The sequence below is a fragment of the Hippocampus bargibanti genome, linkage group LG10, assembly GCF_051943395.1.
Source record: "Hippocampus bargibanti isolate YZ-2025 linkage group LG10, ASM5194339v1, whole genome shotgun sequence".
NCBI classification, from domain to species: domain Eukaryota; kingdom Metazoa; phylum Chordata; class Actinopteri; order Syngnathiformes; family Syngnathidae; genus Hippocampus; species Hippocampus bargibanti.
The window spans coordinates 23,219,706-23,240,546 of NC_142743.1; the positions used below are offsets into that span (position 1 = coordinate 23,219,706).

Consider the following 20,841-nt stretch of genomic DNA (forward strand, 5'->3'; position numbering starts at 1 on the left):
TTATTATTTTATTAATTATTATTAGTAGTAGTATTAGTATTATTATTACTTTGACAGGCTTTGAAAGACGTGACCACTCTGTAAAACACAAACAAGAACACGAATGATCAGGCACAACCATCGGATTTAATCCAATATATTTATTTCAATGCAAAGCAATACAGCAAATTAAATTTTGTTGTGATTTTGCCCAAAAAAGCCAACATTTCACAAATTCTGCCGGGGTATATTCCTTATTTCAGAGTAAAAATGTAGCCATTCGTAAATACAACGACCTTCCAATTCTCTCGAGTCGTCTGTGTTCGGAAGCGGAAGCGAATTCTTCCGCCTAACACAAATTTTGATTGGCTAATAGGGAAGGTTTAGCCCGCCCAATATCTGCTCAGGGTTTGGATATTCGTTATCTGATTGGAGGTTGCTCTGTCAATCGTTTCTAATACCAAGGGAAGGACTGACAAAATGAAGCACTACGAGGTGAGTAGCGACTGACTGAGTGTCATTCAACACACTGTTGCGTTTACAGAGATTTCAAGAATTTAATTAGTTGATTTTGTTTTGTGTGGCTACATCGCAGTGAACACACTATCAGTAGTCCATCTTTGATAATGCAAGAGTTAGCATGGTACGACACGGAAGTCTATATCGACGGACTGCTGTGTCCGAAGCTTTGTATTTAACGTATGCGTGATCAGCGGTTTTATTGATGAATGTACTCTAATCGCTGAATTAGTCGTCGTTAGAAGACGAGTGGATCGTGTTTCTTCAATACGCAACTGAACTAAACACATCGACTACCTGAAGATATAGCCGCATCACCGCCATCTCGAGCTCGGATTACCCATTTACCCTTTATGTTATTACTCAATAACCCACTTGATAAAACAGTAGGGGTGTGACGAAAATGTTCAAGAATAATTCATCACACATTTTCTAATACCATATTAAAGTGCATTTAAATAACTTTCAAATGGCGTATAGATTGTTGTTCTATAACAAATAAGAAGGAAATTTTTAATTATTTTTAATTTTCGAAATAGGGTATTTTCTGCCTGTAATTACACAGTTAAAAAATGAAAATCTGTGACCGAGTTCTTTATTACAGTTTAAACTATCATAACTTTCTTAATTTTTGGCAGATCTGAACAAGTAAGGTACCATTAGAAAGCTTTTGAAAGTCTAAACAAGAACAGACAATTCAATATATAAATTAGCAAATATCAACAAAATAAAATTGGTAATGCTTCTTTTTGCTTGAAACTTTGCAGTTATGGAGAAAAATATATATCCTTCCACTTCTATGAGTTATAAAATACAACTTACTCACCTTTATAAACTGTAGTGTTAGCAAAAAGAGCGTAAACTTCAATCCATTTTTTTCCCCCGTTTCTCGTTGTCGTATTCGGAAATTTCAAGAACGAGCATGGAAGGAAACATGTGTAATATGTCATCATAAGCATCATGCATTTTAGTCAAATGCAAAACAACAATAAAAATGACTTGATGTGTCCCAAAACTGCCACAAAATGAGCTCAGAACTGGGGAGATTTAGAAAGTCCCGCCCCCTTGTTCGTGACGTCACGCCAGGATGCTCCTTCACAAACTGCCTTGCTCCAGAATCAAAACAATGACTTAAAGTGTCCCAAAACTACTTCAAAATGACCTCGGAGATGGTGAGTTTCAGAAGGTCACGCCCCCCAGTTCGTGATATCACGTCAGGACATCTTGCCTTGCTCGAGAATCAAAACAATGGCTTCAGATTCGGAGAAGATGCTTTCTTGTTACTCATCCAGTTATGAATATGATTCAAATAGTTCCTGATTCATCTTTTTCATTGTATTCATTAAAACAATCACAATCATATATATATATAATCACCAAAAATGACAACCTCAGATGTATACGATTCTCCATTAGTACGGAACAAACAAAACAAAATGGCCCTCCACCATGCATACACAACCATGGCAAATTACGGTGCTTAAAGTCAGCCTGTGGGCAAGTGAGTGATGTGACGATATGTTGCCGTACTAAAATTCGATATTCAGTGAAGAGTCCGACCGTAAACACATCTGAGCTGAAGCGCAACATTGCAGGTATGTCTTTCATTGAGAAATGGCAACTGGATGAGCAACTGTTTACCATCAGAGGGTGGAGAGGCATCGGTGGGCTTCAGTAACGGGAAATACCCTAATTTAGTGAGAAGAATCTATGGTATTATCACCTTTGGGTGGCAAAAAAGGCAACTTCCTCTGTGTGGGACTGAAAGACGGGCAAAGAAGGTTTGAAACTATCAGTTAACCAAGAGAGCCAATTGAAGTCATGTGTTTTTAAGACACAAATGGCAATGCCAGTCTAATGACATCACCCCTTAGACATATTGAGGGGTGGGGGGTAGGAGGGTCAGTGGCAAAAGCGTTGTGCAGCGTTAGCAGTAGATTTTATATTTAGCTGCAGGGAGAGGAGGAGATGGGGTCGAACGGTGTTGGTTGTCATAACACCTCTGTCCCTTCTGACAATTTAGCTGTAGACTAGACTGAGTGGTGTCAGACTGTTTTTATGGTAAGATTGGGAAAGGCGAATCGGGGGTTGCATAATTGAATCAACCCCGTGATGATTGCAGATGTCCGATCCAAATCCGCACACTCACATATTCGCACACTCGTCCACTCTGCAGGGTTTGTTTGGCGATTGAAATAAGCGATTGTCCACAAGCGAAGGAATGAGACCGAGGCAGCCAGGAAGGGTGGTGGTGGGATGGGGTTGTCGGATGAGGTAGTGGAGGAAGAGGGAGGGGCCGTCAAAGCACCAAAGCATGGGGTAGACAGATTTATTTCCACAGCTGAGTGCAGCAACTCTCCTCTTGGGCTAGTGCTGTTTCTGGGTTTGATACTTTGGTGGTGCTCAGAAGTGTCTAAAGTGAGTTCAGAAGGTGAACCGTTTGACATGGACGCTCTCGCGCTCGAGGCTGCCATTGGTAAAAAGCCAGCTAACGGGATAGCGGTTGCACCTGTCTTGGCACCCTCACCTGTCAAACGGAAACCTGCTAAAAAAGCTAAAAAGGCTGTTGTTTTCTTTGAGGTGGAGATACTTGATGCCAAGACCAAAGACAAGCTCTGCTTCCTGGACAAGGTGAGCAATGATATCGTTTAGCTATTTTCACTTACGGTCGTATTACAATTTGCATCGCTTGGGTGTGCGAAACCGACTTTCTCGGTCAGGGGCCACTTTTTATGTCTTTGTTTTGAAAAGTTGAAGTGGGAAATGGGGTGACATTTAGTGTTCAAATGTAACACTAGTTCTCTAAACTTATCGGCAACGGTGGTCCTCACTCCTCATCTGTTATGAGTTATCCGGACCTCACAAAAGCATTGAAACAGGAGTGTGTGTTACAATTTTGGGTTCATATTTAGACAAGCTTCTTGCTGTCAGTTTGGCATGATGCCGTGTGCTGTGGCCGTGGCTGGAGGATGCTTGAAACCTGATTACCAACAGTTGGATTGCTCGATGCGTTTTTGCACTCCCAAAGCTAAATTTACTGCTAATCACTGATGATGAATGGAAAACTGGATTGGTGTCCATTCATCTGTGTGTTTACATCAATTGATTTGCCGCATTGTTATTTTTATTTGTAGGTGGAACCAAATGCCACCATTGGGGAGATCAAGTCGATGTTCCACAAGAGCCGTGAGTGTTTCCGCCATGGCCTCATACATCCCAATGAATAGCAAACAAATGTTCACACTTGTCTGTCTGTTTCAGATCCAGAGTGGTACCCAGCAAGACAGTCGATTCGCCTCGACCCCAGTCAGTGCTTTTTGACTTTGTTAACGTAACCTCATTGTGAATGAAGTCTGTAGTTGAGCTTCATTTATCATTAAAGGACAACCGACACCATTTTTTTTGTTTCCTATCTGACATCAGAAAAACGTTTTCTAGCATCTAAAATACCCAAAACACGCAGGCTGATATTTTTAGTGAAATAAAAAACACAGATAAAAATGACTTCAAGTGTTCCAAAACTGCCACTAAATGAGCTCGGAAAAGGGGATATTCAGAAAGTCCCGCCCCCTTGTTCGTGATGTCACGCCAGGATACTCCTTCACAAACTGCCTTGCCCCAGAATCAAAACAATGGCTTCAGAGAGTTCAGATTCGGAGAAGATGCTTTCTTGTTACTCATCCAGTTATGAATATGATTCAAATAGTTCTGAAGAGGAAAGCATACATGTTTGCAATCGATTAAAGAAGCAGTGTGGACTCCAGTGTAGCGCCCAGAAAATGCACAAGATGGCGCACAAGCTCCGTTGGAAATGGGCTGATTTGTTTGCTGGGAATTTGTGTCAACTTACACCTTCTTTATGCGTGTTACCGCAATTTGCTGCGACACACAATGATTCACCATCGCGTTACTTGGGTAGTTTTCCATCTAATTTCCCAATCAACACGGTGTTTTCAGATGAAAAAAAACTACCCAAAATGCATTGTGCCTCCGTGACGTCACTTAGGGCATCATCACCAACTCAAAAACAAGACTTCCTGAATATTCAGCGCAAGTCTTAAAACATAAAATATAGCTATATGCGGTGGAATCTTTGTATAAAATGCGCTCAGTAGAAGTCATTTGAAGTGATTTTACAAATTATGGACGCAACTTGTCCAGAGGTGTCTGTTGTCTTTTAAGTAAAATTGTCTACGGGTATGTTTCAGAGGGCAAATCTCTTAAGGATGAGGACGTTCTGCAGCAGCTCCCTGTAGGAACCACAGCAACTTTTTACTTCCGAGACCTGGGGGCTCAAATCAGCTGGGTCACGGTAAGTAGAGTAAAAGGCACACATTAGCACACGAATGCTACAGTGTTTGTGGGTGTGACACAAACACAACATTGACTGAAACAGGCATGTTAAATGAGTACAGTGATACCTTGGCTTGTGAACTTAATTGGTTCCCAGAAAGTTTGTGTCAGGCGAAAAGTGTGTTTCCAAGCATTAATTTCCCATAGGAAACCATTAAAATGAGAATAATCTGTTCCCAGGTCCTCATAAAACATAATTTTCTACTTTTCGAAGCCTTAAAACTACACAAAATATACCTTATTTTATGTATAATAAATGTGCTATGGTATTATAATTAAAGAAATAAACTGTACTGTATCATAAAGTTGTTTTATTTACCTTTGTGATGGTCATTGATGGCTTGATGGAATGGAGTGGAAGGAGGTGGGAGAGTCACATTCCATAAGGACTGTAGAAAGGAGGGTGAGCCTATCTTTCATAGGCTCTCTTCCTGTGGAATGAAAGTCCGGTTAGGCATCTTTTTCCAAAAAAGTCCGGTCTTATAAGCATTAAACACTTGATGAGGAACATAGGTAGCCTTCTTCTTCCACCCTCTTGACGAACTATCCCTTGTAAGCTTCGGCAGCTTTATCGTCAGAACTGGCTGCCTCACCATGACGAATGACACCGTGAATCCCTGTACGACGCTTAAGCTGAGGTATCACTGTATATCTGCCAGTAAATGCTTGTGAAAGGAGAATTCTAGATAGTGCTTTTGGCTCTTTCCAGTTTACATGCTATGTTGGTACAAAAAAAAACCACTATGATTATGTGGCGTTTTGTAACTTTCAGGTTTTCCTGACAGAGTACACCGGACCTCTTGTCATCTACCTGATGTTCTACTTCAGGGTCCCTTTCATCTACGCCCCCAAATATGATTTCACCACCAGTAAACATTGGGTTGTGCAGTAGGTGTCTCTGACTGTCACCCATGTGACATGTTTACAAATGTGTTTGCATGTAAAAAATTGAACCATTAGCCTTACGACAACATGTTACAAGTGAGCCAGGCTCGATATATCATTGCTGTCCCAGGGATGCATCTGGGCTGCGCCATGTATGCATTTTGATAGCCACCGGCACAAGTCTCTTACGATTGGCGCATATTTCTACATGATCTGCGTCTTGTATGATATACTTCTGTTAAAATAGCTAAAGAAATGAATTGAATTCAACAGCAGAAGTCTTAACTTTAGCTTTCTATCTATTTGAGTTACTTCCGGGTCGAGTGAACGCTGGTGCGTGTGGCTGCCGCTGCTCACCCACAGAAAAACTGATCCTGTGACTGTAAAGTGACCTTGAGAGATTTGAAAGGCGCTTGTAAATGAAATGTATTTTTATTATAATGGTTAGCCAGCTAGAAAGCTAGCGAGCAAGCCAGATAGCTAATAGATAGCCAGCTAGGTAGCCATCTAGATAGCCAGTAGGTAGCTAATAGATAGACAAGTAGCCGATGGATGGATGGATGGATAGATAGATAGATAGATAGATAGATAGATAGATAGATAGATAGATAGATAGATAGATAGATAGATAGATAGATAGATAGATAGATAGATAGATGGCTAGCTATCTATCGATTCACTCTCTAGCTAGCTGGCTATCTAGCTGGATATCTGTAGGCTAACGATTGCCTAGCTAGGCTGCCACTGCTCACCCACAGAAAAACTGATCCTGTGACTGTAAAGTGACCTTGAGAGATTTGAAAGGCGCTTATAAATGAAATGCATTATTATTATTATTATTATTATTATTATAGATAGCTAGCTAGACAGCTAATAGATAGGTAGCCAGCTAGCTAGCTAATAGATACAGTAAATCAGGCCCCATCAATTTTAGAATTTGGCCCGTTATTTTAAATTTCTGCTGGCCTGTGTTCATTTTTTTGTCATAAAGGTAAAAAAATGAATATAAAAATGACAAAAGTGTTTTTATGACACAAAAGCCACGAGTCCTGATGTGCTTTTTAATCAGATGATAATCCAGATATGTATTTTGCTTTTCCCTAGTCTTGCTTGTATGTGCCACTCTTTCCACTACGTCAAAAGGCTGCTGGAGACACTGTTTGTCCATCGCTTCTCTCATGGAACTATGCCACTCCGCAACATCTTCAAGGTGGAACTGTTAACTGTTATTTGAGCGCTGTTTGCCTGATTATGGGATGTCTCTGCTCCATCAATGTTTGAAGGCATTTAGTTTAGTGTTACTTTTAATGAAGTGTATTATAACTGGAAGAAAAGTGTTTTCGTGTCTTATAAATTAAATGTTTTATTTTTATAATATTACTATTATAGTTATGGTTATGATTATTGTTATGGTTATGACTATTATTATTATTAGTATTATCATTATTATTATTATTATTATAATTGTTATTATTGTTATTATTATTATGGTAATAATTATTATTTTATCATGTTATGTATGATTATTTTATAATGGTAATTATTATTATTATTATATTATAATGGTCATTTTTGTTATTATTATTATTATTGTTATATTATAATGGTAATAATTATTATTTGATTATTTTATAATGCTAATTATTATTATTTTATAATGGTTATTATTATTATTATTACTATGGTTATTATTATTATTATTATCATTATTATGGTTATGGTTATTATTATGATTACTACCTGGCTGGCTATCTAGCTGTCTACTCCGCTGGCTATCTAGCTATCTATTAGTTATACGGCTACCGGGCTAGCTGTCTATTAGCTATTTACTGGCTACCTAGCTAGCTACCTAGCTGTCTGTATTAGCTATCTGGCTGGCTCGCTAGCTATCTAGCTGGCTATCTATTAGTTATGCGGCTGCCTGGCTAGCTGTCTATTAGCTATCTACTGGCTATGTAGCTAGCTACGTAGCCATCTATCTATTTGCAATTTATTAGCTATCTGGCTGGCTTGCTAGCTATCTAGCTGGCTATCTATTAGTTATGCGGCTGCCGGGCTTGCTGTATATCTATGAGCTATCTATTGGCTATTTATTAGCTAGCTAGCTTTCTATCTATTTCAGTTACTTCCGAGTTGAGTGAACGCTGGCGCATGTGGCTGCCTCTGCTCACCCACAGAAAAAAATATCCTGTGACTGAAAAGTGATCTTATAAATGAAAATATTATTATTATTGTTATATTTTCAGAATTGTACATACTACTGGGGTTTTGCAGCATGGATGGCTTATTACATCAATCACCCACTTTACACGCCGCCAAGTGAGTGTGCACATTGTACACGCATATACGCTCTATATACTCTTTTGTACATAAATGTGTTCTTGGAACTTCATTCCGCATATCTGTGTGAATTACCGTTCCAGTTTATGGTGAGCAACAGATCAGATTGGCCCTAATCTTATTCCTGGTAAGAATTCCTCCAATCAATCAATATTTGCAGCGATGAACGTGTTTCTCATCAATGTTATTCTCCTTCTCAGCTCTGTCAAGTTGGCAACTTTTCAATCCACGTTGCACTTCGCAACCTTCGTCCGCCAGGTATACGCACTCTTACCCCCACCTGAAAAGTGTGTATCCCAAAAAATTATTTCCCATAGGAAACCATTAAAATGAGAATAATCCGTTCCCAGGTCCCCATAAAACATAATTTTCTACTTTTCTAAGCCTTAAAACTACACAAAATATACCTTATTTTATGTATAATAAATGTGCTATGGTATTATAATTAAAGAAATAAAATGTACTGTATAATAAAGATGTTTTATTTACCTTTGTGATGGTCATAGATGGCTTGATGGAATAGAGTGGCCGATTTACTAAAAATATGTGTATATTTCTTCCGATTTATTCAGGTTCCAAGACCAGGAAGATACCTTACCCGACAAAGAACCCCTTTACCTGGATCTTCCTGCTGATCTCTTGCCCCAATTACACTTATGAGGTTATTTTATTTTCTTGCTAGCCCTAAAAATAAAATATTTAGAAATGTTTTTCAGTGAGAGCCACACGCACGCACACACGTCCACTTTTCAACAAAATGTCCGAATGTATTATTTAAAATAACTTTGTGATAGTACTCACCATTATCATGAATGCTTTTCTGTTCCTCATGACTCCAGCCAAACGATCAGAATGAAAATCAACTTGCTAGGTCCATAGGCAAAGTTACTGCTAGCTAGCCTGCACACGGCTCATTAGCAATCACGCTTGCTTTCTGCTGTCTCTCGCAGAAGTAATAATAATAATAATCCCCTTCATTTCTAAGCGCCTTTCAAAACTCTCAAGGTCACTTTACAATCACAGGATGACATTTTCTGCGGGTGAGCAGCGGCAGCCACACGCGCCAGCATTCACTCAAAGCGGAAGTAACTCAAATAGTAACTCGAATAGAAAGAAAGCTAGCTAGCTAGCCATTAGACAGTCAGCTAGATAGCTATATAGCTGTTATATAATAATCCATGTCATTTATAAGCGTCTTTCAAAACTCTCAAGGTCACTTTACAATCACAGGATGACATTTTCTGCGGGTGAGCAGAGGCAACCACACGCGCCAGCGTTCACTTAACCCAGAAGTAACTCAAATAGATAGGAAGCTAGCTCGCTAGCTAATAGATAACCAATAGCTAGCTAGCTAGTTAGACAGCTAATAGATAGCAAATAGATAGCTTGCTAAGTAGCCAGCAACGGTGACCCCGTTCAACCGGGAATAACTCAAATAGATCAAGTTAGCTAGCTAGCCAATAGATGACTAATAGATAGCCAGCTAGCCAGTTAATAGATAGCTAGCTAGGTAGCCAGCAACGGTGATGAAAATGACAGTTTAACAAGCTGTGTCTGTTGACCTCAGATTGACCCCAGGTTTCTCCGTGCTTCAATTGTGTATTCGAGTCACACATGTTGACTAAGCATACAACAGCATACAACTTTTAAATCTGATAACTTCTTATTCTCCAGCAGTCAGTATCATCCAATCAAAATTGCCCTTTCCGCCAACATCCGCCCCAACAGGAAACGAACAGCGAAAAAAACGAGAATATGGATGTAGTTTTATCGGCGAGCCAGATGCAATCATCAAAAGAGCCATAGATGGCTCGCGAGCCATAGTTTGCCGACCACCGTGTTACGGTGTTGAAACTCGAATTTGAGTTAATTCTAACATGATTAATCATGTTGCTTGAAGTACTCACCAGTCAGCCATTGTATTTATTTCCACATCCTTCCTTTGATTGCAGTTGGGCTCCTGGCTCGGTTTCACGCTGATGACTCAATGTTTGCCAGTGGCCTTCTTCACCATAGTGGGTTTCATTCAGATGACCGTGTGGGCCAAGGGGAAGCATCGCAGCTACCTGAAGGAATTCCGCGATTATCCTCCTCTCCGATCACCTATCCTGCCCTTCGTCCTGTAGATGAGAGCTCTTTCATCTAAATCGACTTGAGTTGCTGGTAGAGGCCTCACCCGTCCGTCCCTTCCCCCAACCTAACAAGTATCATTACTGTTCTACACTGGAAATACAGCGACTCAAAACAATGCCAGTGTGCTGCTTGCGTGTTTGATAACAATAAAAACCAAATCTTAAAGGACAACCGACGCCATTTTTTTTGTTTCCTAACTGACATCAAAAAAGGTTATACAGTGAGACCTCAACTTACAAACTTTTTGTCTTACAAACGTCAAATTTATGAAAATTAAACCTTATAATAAGCACTATTTTCATAATACACACCCACCACGGCTGGCGGAGTGATCTTCGGCGGAAGCACACGACCGAACAGCACCAACAGTCCTTATGGAAGGTGACTCTCCTTCCATAAGCCATCAACGACCATCAAAAAGGTAAATAAAACTATTTTAAAGCAGTTTTTTTGTTTTAATTACAGTCGTCATGTAATGCGCCTCTCTTTCCAAACAGCAATTCCCTTTGACCTTCAACGCCATTCCATCAAGCCATAAATGACCATCACAAATGTAAATAAAGTGACTTTATGATACAATGCAGTGTATTTCTTTCATTACAATACAATAGCACATTTATTATACATAGAATAAGGTATGTTGTGTGTAGTTTTAAGGCTTATTTAGTTCAAAAGTATATTTTATGGAAACCCGGGAACGGATTATTCTCATTTTAATGGTTTCCTATGGGAAAATCTTTTTTAAGATACACACTTTTCGCCTTACACACTCTGTCTGGGAACCAATTAAGTTCGTAAGTTGAGGTCTCACTGTATAGCATCTAAAATAGCCAAAACACACAGGCTGATAGTTTTAGTCAAATGCAAAACACCAAAAAAGTTGGAAATCTGCCGATCGGCGGAATATTGTCAACCCTATTGACAAAAAAAAGGAAACTAACTGCAATATGTGATTAAGCATCACTGTTTAATGTGAACAGTGTAAGCTATATACAGAGATGAGGGGAAACCATGTGCATCATTATGCAGTTTCAGCCCGGGCCTCAATTCTCTTCTTCCTCAGCTGGAGCCTCCTCTCCCTCTCATACTCCTTCATGCGCATCACATAACTAAGATACAAACAAACACAAACACACGATATGCACATTTTGCTTCAAGATGGAATGGTTGTGTCAGAAGAAAGCGATCACGTTTTGAAACAATAGCGTTGGTAAATAAACTGCATCGTGGCAAACATTTTTGCTATGTGGTCAATCAAAGATATTTTGTGAAAAGTAAGCACTGACAAAATAATAATAATAATAATAATGTGAAATGTAAATTTATCCACTGCGAGACTAATAAAGGCAAATCCAATCCAATAATAATAATAATACATTTCATTTATAAGCGCCTTTCAAAACTCTCAAGGTCACAATAAATAAAAAATCAAGTCAAAAAAAAAATATAAAAAATAAGTTAAAAAATAAATAAAAAATACAAAAAAATAAAAGATGAATGAAAAACGACAAATGAAAAATACAAAATAAGAATAAAAAAATACAAATAAATAAATAAATAAAATATAATAAAAAAAAACAACAACAAAAACACGGAAAAAAATTAATAAATATATATTATAATAGTAATAATAATACTAATAAAGATTAAACCAACTTTCTGTTCAACACCTGGCTTCCTGATGATTTAACCATCCTCTGCCATCAACGCCCGTAGAAGCAATAAATCAGGGATGAACGATCAAAATTAATAAATTAATTAATAAATAAATAAATAAATAAATAAAAAGAAAGAGAGAAAGTAAAGATGTTTGGCTGAACTAAACAATAGTCTACTTGAAATACGGTAAGGTGCAATTTTACAATAATAATAATAATAATAATACATTTCATTTATAAGCACCTTTCAAAATTCTCAAGGTCACTTTACAGTCACAGGATAATGTTTTTTTTTTTATGGGTGAGCATCGGCAGCCACACACACCAGCGTTCACTCAACCCGGAAGTAACTCAAATAGATAGCAAGCCAGATAGCGAGCGAATAGCTCGCTAATAGCTTGCGAATAGATAGGTAAGAGCTAGCGAATAGATAGGTAAAAGCTAGTATATATCTAAAAGCTAAAAAAAAAAGCTAAATATATATCTAATAGCTAGCAAATAGATAGCTAATAGCTAGCGAATAGATAGCTAATAGCTTGTGAATAGATAGCTAATACATAATAATAATAATAACAAACAGTAACTTGTGAGGGAAACACTTACTCCAAGTGTTCGCAGTAGTCCCACTCATGTCTCTCGTGTTTGCAGGCAAAGAAGTTTGGCCAGTTGTCCCTTTTGCACTTCATGAACTTCAAGAGGTAATGAGCACAATAGTCCCTCTGCTCCAACGGCAGCATGGCCAAGTTCATCTGCTCCTGGGTCGCAACCATCTCTGGAGAAACATACCATCACTCTTTTTTTTCTCTCTAATGCACTAGCAATGTAAAAGCTAGTGATTAAACGGTCCATGCTGAGATGTTTGTTGTGTCCATAATTTGTAAAATCACTTGAAATTACTTCTACTGAGCATATTTTACAAAGATTCCGCCACATATAGCTTTATTTCACGTTTTAAGTCTCGCACTGAAGTCTTGTTTTCGAGTTGATGACGATGCCTGACGTGACGTCACGGAGGGAACGCCCCTGACTGAGAGAGCGACACACAATGCATTTTGGGTACTTTGTTCGGTATGAAAACTTTGTGTTGATGGCGAAATTAGAAGGCATAAATAACGCCATGGTGGATCGTTGTGTGTTGCACCAAGACTACTATTTGATACTAGTTGACACAAATTTCCCAGCAGACAAATCAGCCCGTTTTCAACGGAGCTTGGGCACCATCTTGTGCATTTTCCAGGACGCTACATTGGAGTCCAAAATGATCCGGAAGGACTTCTTTAATCGATTGCAAACATTTATGCTTTCCTTTTCAGAGCTATTTGAATCGTATTCATAACTGGATGAGTAACAAGAAAGCATCTTCTCCGACTCTGAACTCGGAGGCCATTGTTTTGATTCTGGAGCAAGGCAGTTTGTGAGGGAGTATGAACAAAGGGGCGGGACTTTCTGAATCTCCTCAGTTCCGAGCTCATTTTGGGACATCTTAAGTCATTTTTATTGGTGTTTTGCGTTTGACTAAAAATATCAGCCTGCGTGTTTTGGGTATTTTAGATGCTATAAAACGTTTTTCTGATGTAAGTTAGGAAACAAAAATAAAGGTGTGGGTTGTCCTTTAAATACAATGCTTAGTAGCTATTATTTAGTGAGCTAGGGATTGCTACGACACCCGAGTATTGTCGTCATTGGTTTTCGCATTACATAATCTGTTCTGAGCAATGACACGCTTGTTGAAATATATCCATCCAACTTTTATAGCACTGTCCTCATTATCTGGGATTTTGGAAGACAGTCAGGTTGCACCATAAACCGCCATGCCAATCACACAAAACAGAACCGTAAATGGCAAATATGGTTGAAGACACGCCGAAAACGCAGAGGTCAGTTATCGCGAGATTACGAGGATACATGCCAAAACAGATTCGATCATTTCAGACTTCAAATATATATAAAATATATATATATATAATAGATATATAAAAACAATAAACCAACGCATTAGAGTCACACAAGTACTTGGTACAAACCTCGCTCTTTCCTCTCGGGAAATCCAAAGTGGGGGTCGAACTCGAATTTCTTTGCTGGGTCTGGCTCGGTGTCGGTCTCGGTGATGTACCGTCTGACAAGGTGAGCCCCCATTTTATCTTTTATAAGAAATTGCGCTTGAATAAATTAAGCGGAGCTGTCTTTATTCAGTGACTGAGGCTTATTTTTAAAATGCTCAAGCGATCTGCCATTCGGTCACCTACACAAACCCCTTGAATCCACTTCCGTTTCTTCCCGGAAATAAACAGCTGACAAATTCAGTCCTTCAGAATTATAGTCCGCTTTAACTAGGCAACAAATGTTCCGCACGTAAGTTTTATAATGATTAGGCAATTTTAACATACCTGTCAACCGGCCGTATTTTGCGGTATTCTGTACAATTTTTGCACACTTCTAGATGTGTACGGCATACAAGAAAGTTCCTACGGGAAACGCAAAAATCCTTAAATATAATTTTTGGATATTTTCGATACCGTTTTCGTCATTAAATATGAGCAGTAATGCGAATTATAACAAATATCGCTACTCATAAAAAGCGAGTCAACCACCAAGAAAATAAGTCCGTGCGAAAAGTCTTGAGAAGAAATAAAAGTTCCGGTCAAGTGGAATTTTCTTTTGAAATCAGTTATATTATACCTTGTTTTTTCGCCGTAATATCATTCCTGTGTTTTATAAGCCTTGTACATCATAAGTACACAAATTCAAATTCTTTATTTTACTGTGGACAAATTCAATTTGAAATGATAAAAAAACGCTAACGCGGAAATTAAGACACCTTACTGCGCATGCGCATTGTGCCTTTATCAATCCGAGCGTAAACAGCTAGAAAAAAATATACGGTATACGTATAAACAATTAAAGTATACTTTTGCTGGTTTGCCGTATAAAAGATCTTAGTACGACGTACATTATTTGAAATGATTAAAAAAACTACGGGTAAACCTATAATTTGACAGGTATGAAATGAAATGAAGCTTTTTGCACACAACGTTCTTGGTTAAGAATGCCATATTGGGAGTTTCAGATAAAATAAGTTGGGAAAAATACATCACACAAATCTTTTTTTATTTTTATATGTTTCATGCTTTGGTTCAATTCTCCATAAAAACAAAAATGATCAGAAGACCATCATTGCAAAATGGAACCCAAAAAAATTTTGTTAGCATTGTCTCAGAACTCTTGATGTATATCAAAGAGTTCAGATAATTATGCTAATAATAATACATTTCATTCATAAGCGCCTTTCAAAACTCTCAAGGACACTTTACAGTCACAGGATATTTGTTTTTATGCGGGTGAGCAGCGGCAGCCATACGCTAGCTGGAAGTCAAAATGGTTGTAAGTTGAAATCCATTGAAAATGTTGAAAAGAGACTCAGAGGCTAAATGACTCGCAAACTCCCCCCGTCTGGTGCCATCACGCAGTCGATTGCTGTGCGAGAGTGAGATGCTGGCTGGCTGGTCAAAATTGTTGTACGCGTTGCCGGCCTGCTAGCGCATTGCGGTGCTAGGCATAGAATTAAAATTTTACAACTAGGGTCTGGAGGTCGTGGTCGTAAGTACGGGTGGTCGTAAGTCGAGCCGGTCGTAAGTCGGATGTTACCTGTAAATTGTTTTGGAAACAGTCTTTGAAATTCACGAAAGAAACATTGTTAGATTGTTAGTGCACACTTTAATAAAAGAAACACGATTTTTAAATATATTTTAAAAAATTCCAGCAAGTCTATTGGAGAGCGTAATTGTTTCATACATGTTTTTTAGTCCAAGTTACATTTCATGTACGCTCTTCATCCTCAAAGTGTGTTTTTTGCAAAACCTTCACGTGACGCTCGTAGATTTTTAAGGCGGGGCCAAGTCTGATTGACAGGCCAGTCAAAACGTCATTACGCTGCATGAGGAGAAGAGACTTGCCATCGATTTCCTACAGAGCACATCCAAGTGTAAGAGTTGGACAGGCAGAAGAATTTTGTCCATAAAACGCACAACTGTTCAATTGGTTTATACCGCCCTCTAGTGGCACATATTGAGCTGCACCCTCACCTGTGTTCCAAATGCAGTGGCTTGCTCAGGGAAACCTGCTATGGTCAAATAAGTGACCACATCCGACACAGTCCAGTCCGCTGGGTTCCCCTGAGCTACGTCCATATTATGAAACCTACAAATTGAAAAAAATAATAAATAAATAAATAATGAATGAAAGGAATTGGATCAATTAATCAGAGTTCCCACTCTATCTTGAGGGTCATTGTTTACGCCCCTGCTGTATTGTTGATTCTTAAAGGACAACCGACACCATTTATTTTGTTTCCTAACATCAGAAAAACGTTTTATAGCATCTAAAATACCAAAACCACACAGGCTGATATATTTAGTCAAATGCAAAACACCAATAAAAATGACTTAAAGTGTCCAAAATCTGCAAAAAAATGAGCTGCGACTTGTGCATTTTCAGAAAGTCCCGCCCCCAGTTCGTGACGTCACGCCAAGACGTCTTGCCTTGCTGGAGAATCGAAACAATGGCTTCAGATTCGAAGAATATGCTTTCTTGTTACTCGTCCAGTTATGAATATGATTCAAATAGTTCTGAAGAGGAAAGCAGACATGTTTGCAATCGATTAAAGAAATTATTCCATGCCAATTTGAGGTATCTGGGGGTGGGAAATGTAGCACTAAAAAGAGGCAGAAAATGGTGACAAAGCTCCTTGTAAGGAATTAATCAGCCCGTTTCCACAAACAAAGTACAGCAAGGATTGCTACAATGTGTCCTTTTTTCGGACAGGGGCGTTCCTTCAGTGACGTAGGGTTTGGACTCGTCACCAACTCAAAAACAAGACTTCCGGAATATTCAGTGTGAGTCTTAAAACGTAAAATATAGCGATATGCGGTGGAATCTTTGTAAAATACGCTCAGTAGAAGTCATTTGAAGCCATTTTACACGACTCTCCCATAACCCCAAACAAGCGGGAGAAAAAGAATAGATAGGTTATGATTGTGCTCACCCTCCATTATTGACTTGTTCATCGTTCATCGCTTGTTCCTCTGACAGGCCAATGTCTCTTGGGGAAGCGGTGGGTGTGAGCAAACAAGAAGACACGCCTTCTTCTGACTTACAGTCAACACCTACACCAAAAGTTGGATTCTCTGCTCTTGTTGTATATGTAAACACAATGTACACACACATTCCTGTTTCAATGGCGTTTGTGAGGTCCGGATAACTCGAGATAACGAGTAACGACCACCGTTGCTGATAAGTTTAGAGAAGAACTAGTGTTACATTTGAACACTAAATGTCACCCCATTTTCCCACTTCAACTTCTTTAAAAACAAAGAAATTGAAACTGAAATAACAGCAGGAGTGAGGTTTCTGAATGGGTACATTCAAAGTCCTCACCCCTATTATGAATTTGGTTAAAATATCATTTGACTTTTTGCGGCGTGAACTTTTTCCTCTCATTAAACACGCGCGCGCGCACGCACACACACACACACACACACACACACACACACACACACACACACACACACACACACACGCACACATTCCTGTTTCAATGGTTTTGTGAGGTCCTGATAACTCCAGATAAGGAGTGAGGACCACAGTTGCTGATAAGTTGAGAGAATAACTATACTAGTTATAGATATACTAGTTATACTAGATCTCATAAGAACGTGCAGGAGGGCAGTGACACCCAACAAACAAAAATGATGAGAAAACGCCATTATTAAACAATGAGCTTGATTTTTCTTGAATTCCGTGAAAAGAAAACGTCACCTTTGTCATGATGTTGACTCCTTTCTTCCGACCCGTTCTTGCCATCTTCGCTGACAGTCCCAAGCAAAGTTCCTGCGGTTGCCATGGTGACCAATGGTTGTCCTTTTTCCTCATTCGAACTTCTGGGATCCCCCTCATTCTCACTGTCATCCTGCACGTCATCGTCTTCACTGGCTTCTTCTATTCTCTCAACGTCCTGAAGTTACAAAGAAAAAAAACAATAATAATAATAATAATCATAATAATAATAATAACACATTTAATGTATAAGCGCCTTTCAAAACTCTCAAGGTCACTTCACAGTCACGGGATAAGTTTTTCTTTGGGTGAGCAATGGCAGCCACACGTGCCAGTGTTCACTCAACCCAGAAGTAACTCAAATAGATATAAATCGAGCTATCTAGCTAATAGATAGCTAATAGATGGCTTGCTATAGATATATATATATAGCTATTCAGCAAATAGTCAGCTAGCTAGCAAGCTAGCTGGCTATTAAACTAATAGATATCCAGCTAGATCGCTCATAGATTGCCAGCACGCAAGATAGCTAATATATAGCAAGTAGATTGCAAATAGAAAGCAAGTAGCTAGCCAGCCAAATAGATAGCCAGCCAGCTAGCTAGTTAGCTTATAAATTGCTAATAAATTGCTAGATAGGTAGCCAGAGAGAGAGAGAGAGAGAGAGAGAGAGAGAGAGAGAGAGAGAGAGAGAGAGAGAGAGAGAGAGAGAGAGAGAGAAAATACTCGAAATTGCTCTCAGGTTACCCCTATATATATATATGTTTTTAATATAAAAGTTGTTATACGGCGTACACAATTCAAAATGATGAAAAAAAACGTATACAATACGGGGAAAACGTATAGATTGACAGGTATGTGTGACAGGTAGTAAGTACGGGTGGTCGTAAGTCGAGCCGGTCGTAAATCGGATGTTACCTGTATTAAGTTTAGTGTCGCCCACCTTTATCGCGGGCTGCAGCTCGCTCTTTGCGGACGCCCCCGTCGTCGTCGTCGTAGTCGTCGTCCCACGAGGAAGAGTAACGTTCCCGCAGCGGGTCTTGAGGAACCTGCCTCTGGCCATCTGTCTCCCCACGACCACTTTGACTTTGTCCTCGGTCAGCTTCTCGTCGAAGAGGCGTTCCTCCCGTCTGTCCAGAAGACAGCCCCAAATCTCCCGCAGCTCCGTCGGCGTGGCGGGGCCTTTGCCGTCGGCGGCGGCGGTTCCTCGCCGGTTCCTCTCCGACAGGCAGCGGACTGAAGCCACAAGCCGCTCCCTCGGGTCCGAGTTGGAACCGGTGACCCCTCCCTCCATTGGAACTTTGGGATGCGGTGCCATTGCGTAAGTTTGGTTCCGGGCGTCCTCGCCGGACGAGTGCACGTCTCGAACAAGTGCATCGTCGCGGTCGGTACCGGGACAGACTTGGTGTACTCCCGCCGACGCCGCCGCCCCGTCGCCATCGATGCTCTCGTTTCCGCTTCTCGGGCTGGGGGGAGCGTCGCCGCGGTTCTTGCTGGCATGCTGTGACGGACTCGGTTCCGAGTCGTCCTCCTGGTCCGTTAAGCTGAGCGCGCTGTCACAGTTGTTGTTGTTGTTCACGGGGTCTTCATTCTTCTTTCGGCTTTTCCTTTGCACCTTAGCCGCGTTCCTGTACGAGATGGAACCCTTGTAGCTAACTTTAAGCACAGTCTGCTCTTGGATCAATTTTTCCAGTTCTACCCTGGTTCGCTCCGGGTCTGACCCGTGTCTTCTCCGAACCATTCGGCAAATCCTCTCCAGATCCGGACGCGCTTTTCGCGAGCGGAGAGAGTCAATTGTTTCCAGGATCCACTCTCGGTACTTGTTGGGTCCGGACATGTTCTCCGTCTTGGGGTTCTGCCTAAGAACGTGTGAATTCGTTGTTCCTCAAGTGGCGCTACTGACTCAAAGCTGAGTGCGACTCGGCGGCTGGTGGACCGCTACGGAAGCCCGCTCGGCACTTCGCCGATCGTCGGCCACAACGCGCGCTTAAAGGTGGACCGAAGATGGCGCTCGCGACGGCTTTTAAGGTGGAATTGTCTCCCTTTTTGCGCATCACAGCCACGTTCTTTGTTCACCGTGTCATCGTGTGGAGTCCACGGTGGATACACAAAGACTGACGCACGCTACGCGCGGCGGGTTGCGTGTGCGTCGCGTGGTGGTGGAGCAAGACGGTCAAGAGATGGGTGGGGTGGGGGTGCCCGCCTACCCCATCACCACCAATCGGTTACGCAGGCGGCCACTGCAAGTCTTCGAGACGAAGAGGAAGACTGACCTTAATAATAATAATAATAATAATAATAATAATAATAATAATAATAATAATAATAATAATAATAATAATTCAATAATAAAAATAATTATTCATTTCTAAGCGCCTTTCAAAACTCTCAAGGTCACTTTACAGTCACGGGATAGGTTTTTTTTCCCTGTGGGTGAGCAGCGGCAGCCACACGCGCCAGCGTTCCCTCAAACCCGGAATAACTCAAATAGGTAGAAAGCGAGCTAGTTAACTAATAGATATCTAATAGCTAGCAAACTAGATAGCCAGCTAGGTAGCTAGCTAATAGATAGCAAATAGCTAAAAGTATAGTTTATACATATACCATACTTTTCATTCGTCCATTTCTCCCTTTGACAATTTTGCTGCTGTAAATTGCGAATTTCTCCATTGTGAGAAAAAACAAACATTTTCTTGTTTAATCTTACTCTATTAATGCGTTAATTTTGTAGTAAGTAGTCTGAACAAATCCACTATGTAAAAGATAGCAGACGTCAGGATAATTTTACAAGTAAAACTTTATTGGAATGATATTTATGTTGCAAAATATGGCGTTCACATTTGTTTGCCACTGCTGCTGTGACTTCCATTTGTTTCACGTCTGTCTGTGTGTGTGTGTGTGTGTGTGTGTGTGTGTGTGTGTGTGTGTGTGTGTGTGTGTGTAAATGAGTTTTTTTTTTTGTTTTAGTGTATTGTTAGATAAGCATCAGTGATGGTCCATTTCATTTGGGTAAAACCCTTTTCGATGTATGGACTCATTTTCAAGCTGGCTCCAAGTTAGTCTTGAGTGAGCCAAAGCTCAACAATCTCTTTGATTTGTGTTTTTGTTTTTAATGAGTATGGCGTCTGCTCTTAAAATAAAT

General features: G+C 40.0%; 3 protein-coding genes across 5 annotated transcripts; 1 reads left to right on the forward strand and 2 right to left on the reverse strand.

The window, feature by feature from the left end:
• Positions 1 to 418: 418 nt before the first annotated feature.
• On the forward strand, positions 419 to 10,384 carry tecrb (trans-2,3-enoyl-CoA reductase b). 2 transcript variants are annotated; one of them, XM_089006397.1, is made up of 12 exons: positions 419 to 474; positions 3,079 to 3,129; positions 3,633 to 3,684; positions 3,760 to 3,804; positions 4,707 to 4,810; positions 5,624 to 5,739; positions 6,841 to 6,946; positions 7,983 to 8,055; positions 8,160 to 8,203; positions 8,277 to 8,334; positions 8,649 to 8,737; positions 10,029 to 10,384. In XM_089006397.1, exons 1-12 carry the CDS (start codon positions 460 to 462, stop codon positions 10,200 to 10,202), a joined length of 927 nt encoding a protein of 308 aa, XP_088862523.1. In that variant the 5' UTR covers positions 419 to 459; the 3' UTR covers positions 10,203 to 10,384. The 2 variants fall into 2 exon arrangements, with proteins under 2 accessions (XP_088862523.1, XP_088862522.1); XM_089006396.1 differs by lacking the exon at positions 419 to 474 and having other exon boundaries at positions 1,292 to 3,129.
• A 773-nt stretch (positions 10,385 to 11,157) lies between these two features.
• ndufb7 (NADH:ubiquinone oxidoreductase subunit B7) lies at positions 11,158 to 14,156 on the reverse strand. The gene is made up of 3 exons (XM_089006398.1): positions 13,892 to 14,156; positions 12,471 to 12,639; positions 11,158 to 11,318 (listed from the first exon to the last, which is right to left on the reverse strand). Exons 1-3 carry the CDS (start codon positions 14,001 to 14,003, stop codon positions 11,231 to 11,233), a joined length of 369 nt encoding a protein of 122 aa, XP_088862524.1. The 5' UTR covers positions 14,004 to 14,156; the 3' UTR covers positions 11,158 to 11,230.
• An 860-nt stretch (positions 14,157 to 15,016) lies between these two features.
• Positions 15,017 to 19,700, reverse strand: samd1b (sterile alpha motif domain containing 1b). Of its 2 annotated transcripts, none has more exons than XM_089006267.1 (5): positions 18,643 to 19,700; positions 17,682 to 17,877; positions 16,909 to 17,029; positions 15,950 to 16,064; positions 15,017 to 15,830 (listed from the first exon to the last, which is right to left on the reverse strand). In XM_089006267.1, the coding sequence occupies exons 1-5, from the start codon at positions 19,534 to 19,536 to the stop codon at positions 15,684 to 15,686; spliced, it is 1,473 nt and encodes a 490-aa protein (XP_088862393.1). In that variant the 5' UTR covers positions 19,537 to 19,700; the 3' UTR covers positions 15,017 to 15,683. The 2 variants fall into 2 exon arrangements, with proteins under 2 accessions (XP_088862393.1, XP_088862392.1); XM_089006266.1 differs by having other exon boundaries at positions 16,909 to 17,050.
• Between the last annotated feature and the right edge of the window lie 1,141 nt (positions 19,701 to 20,841).

Coding starts and splice junctions, on each gene's coding strand:
- tecrb (XM_089006396.1), top strand. CDS start 2,755: ATGGGGTTGTCGGATGAGGTAGTGGAGGAAGAGGGAGGGGCCGTCAAA. Junction 6,947..7,982: donor CACTCCGCAACATCTTCAAG/GTGGAACTGTTA, acceptor TTATATTTTCAG/AATTGTACATACTACTGGGG. Junction 8,738..10,028: donor GCCCCAATTACACTTATGAG/GTTATTTTATTT, acceptor CTTTGATTGCAG/TTGGGCTCCTGGCTCGGTTT.
- ndufb7 (XM_089006398.1), bottom strand. CDS start 14,003: ATGGGGGCTCACCTTGTCAGACGGTACATCACCGAGACCGACACCGAG. Junction 12,640..13,891: donor TCCCGAGAGGAAAGAGCGAG/GTTTGTACCAAG, acceptor ATGTTTCTCCAG/AGATGGTTGCGACCCAGGAG. Junction 11,319..12,470: donor GACTACTGCGAACACTTGGA/GTAAGTGTTTCC, acceptor TTTGTATCTTAG/TTATGTGATGCGCATGAAGG.
- samd1b (XM_089006266.1), bottom strand. CDS start 19,536: ATGTCCGGACCCAACAAGTACCGAGAGTGGATCCTGGAAACAATTGAC. Junction 17,878..18,642: donor AGCTGCAGCCCGCGATAAAG/GTGGGCGACACT, acceptor TTGTAACTTCAG/GACGTTGAGAGAATAGAAGA. Junction 16,065..16,908: donor GAACAAGTCAATAATGGAGG/GTGAGCACAATC, acceptor TTCAATTTGTAG/GTTTCATAATATGGACGTAG.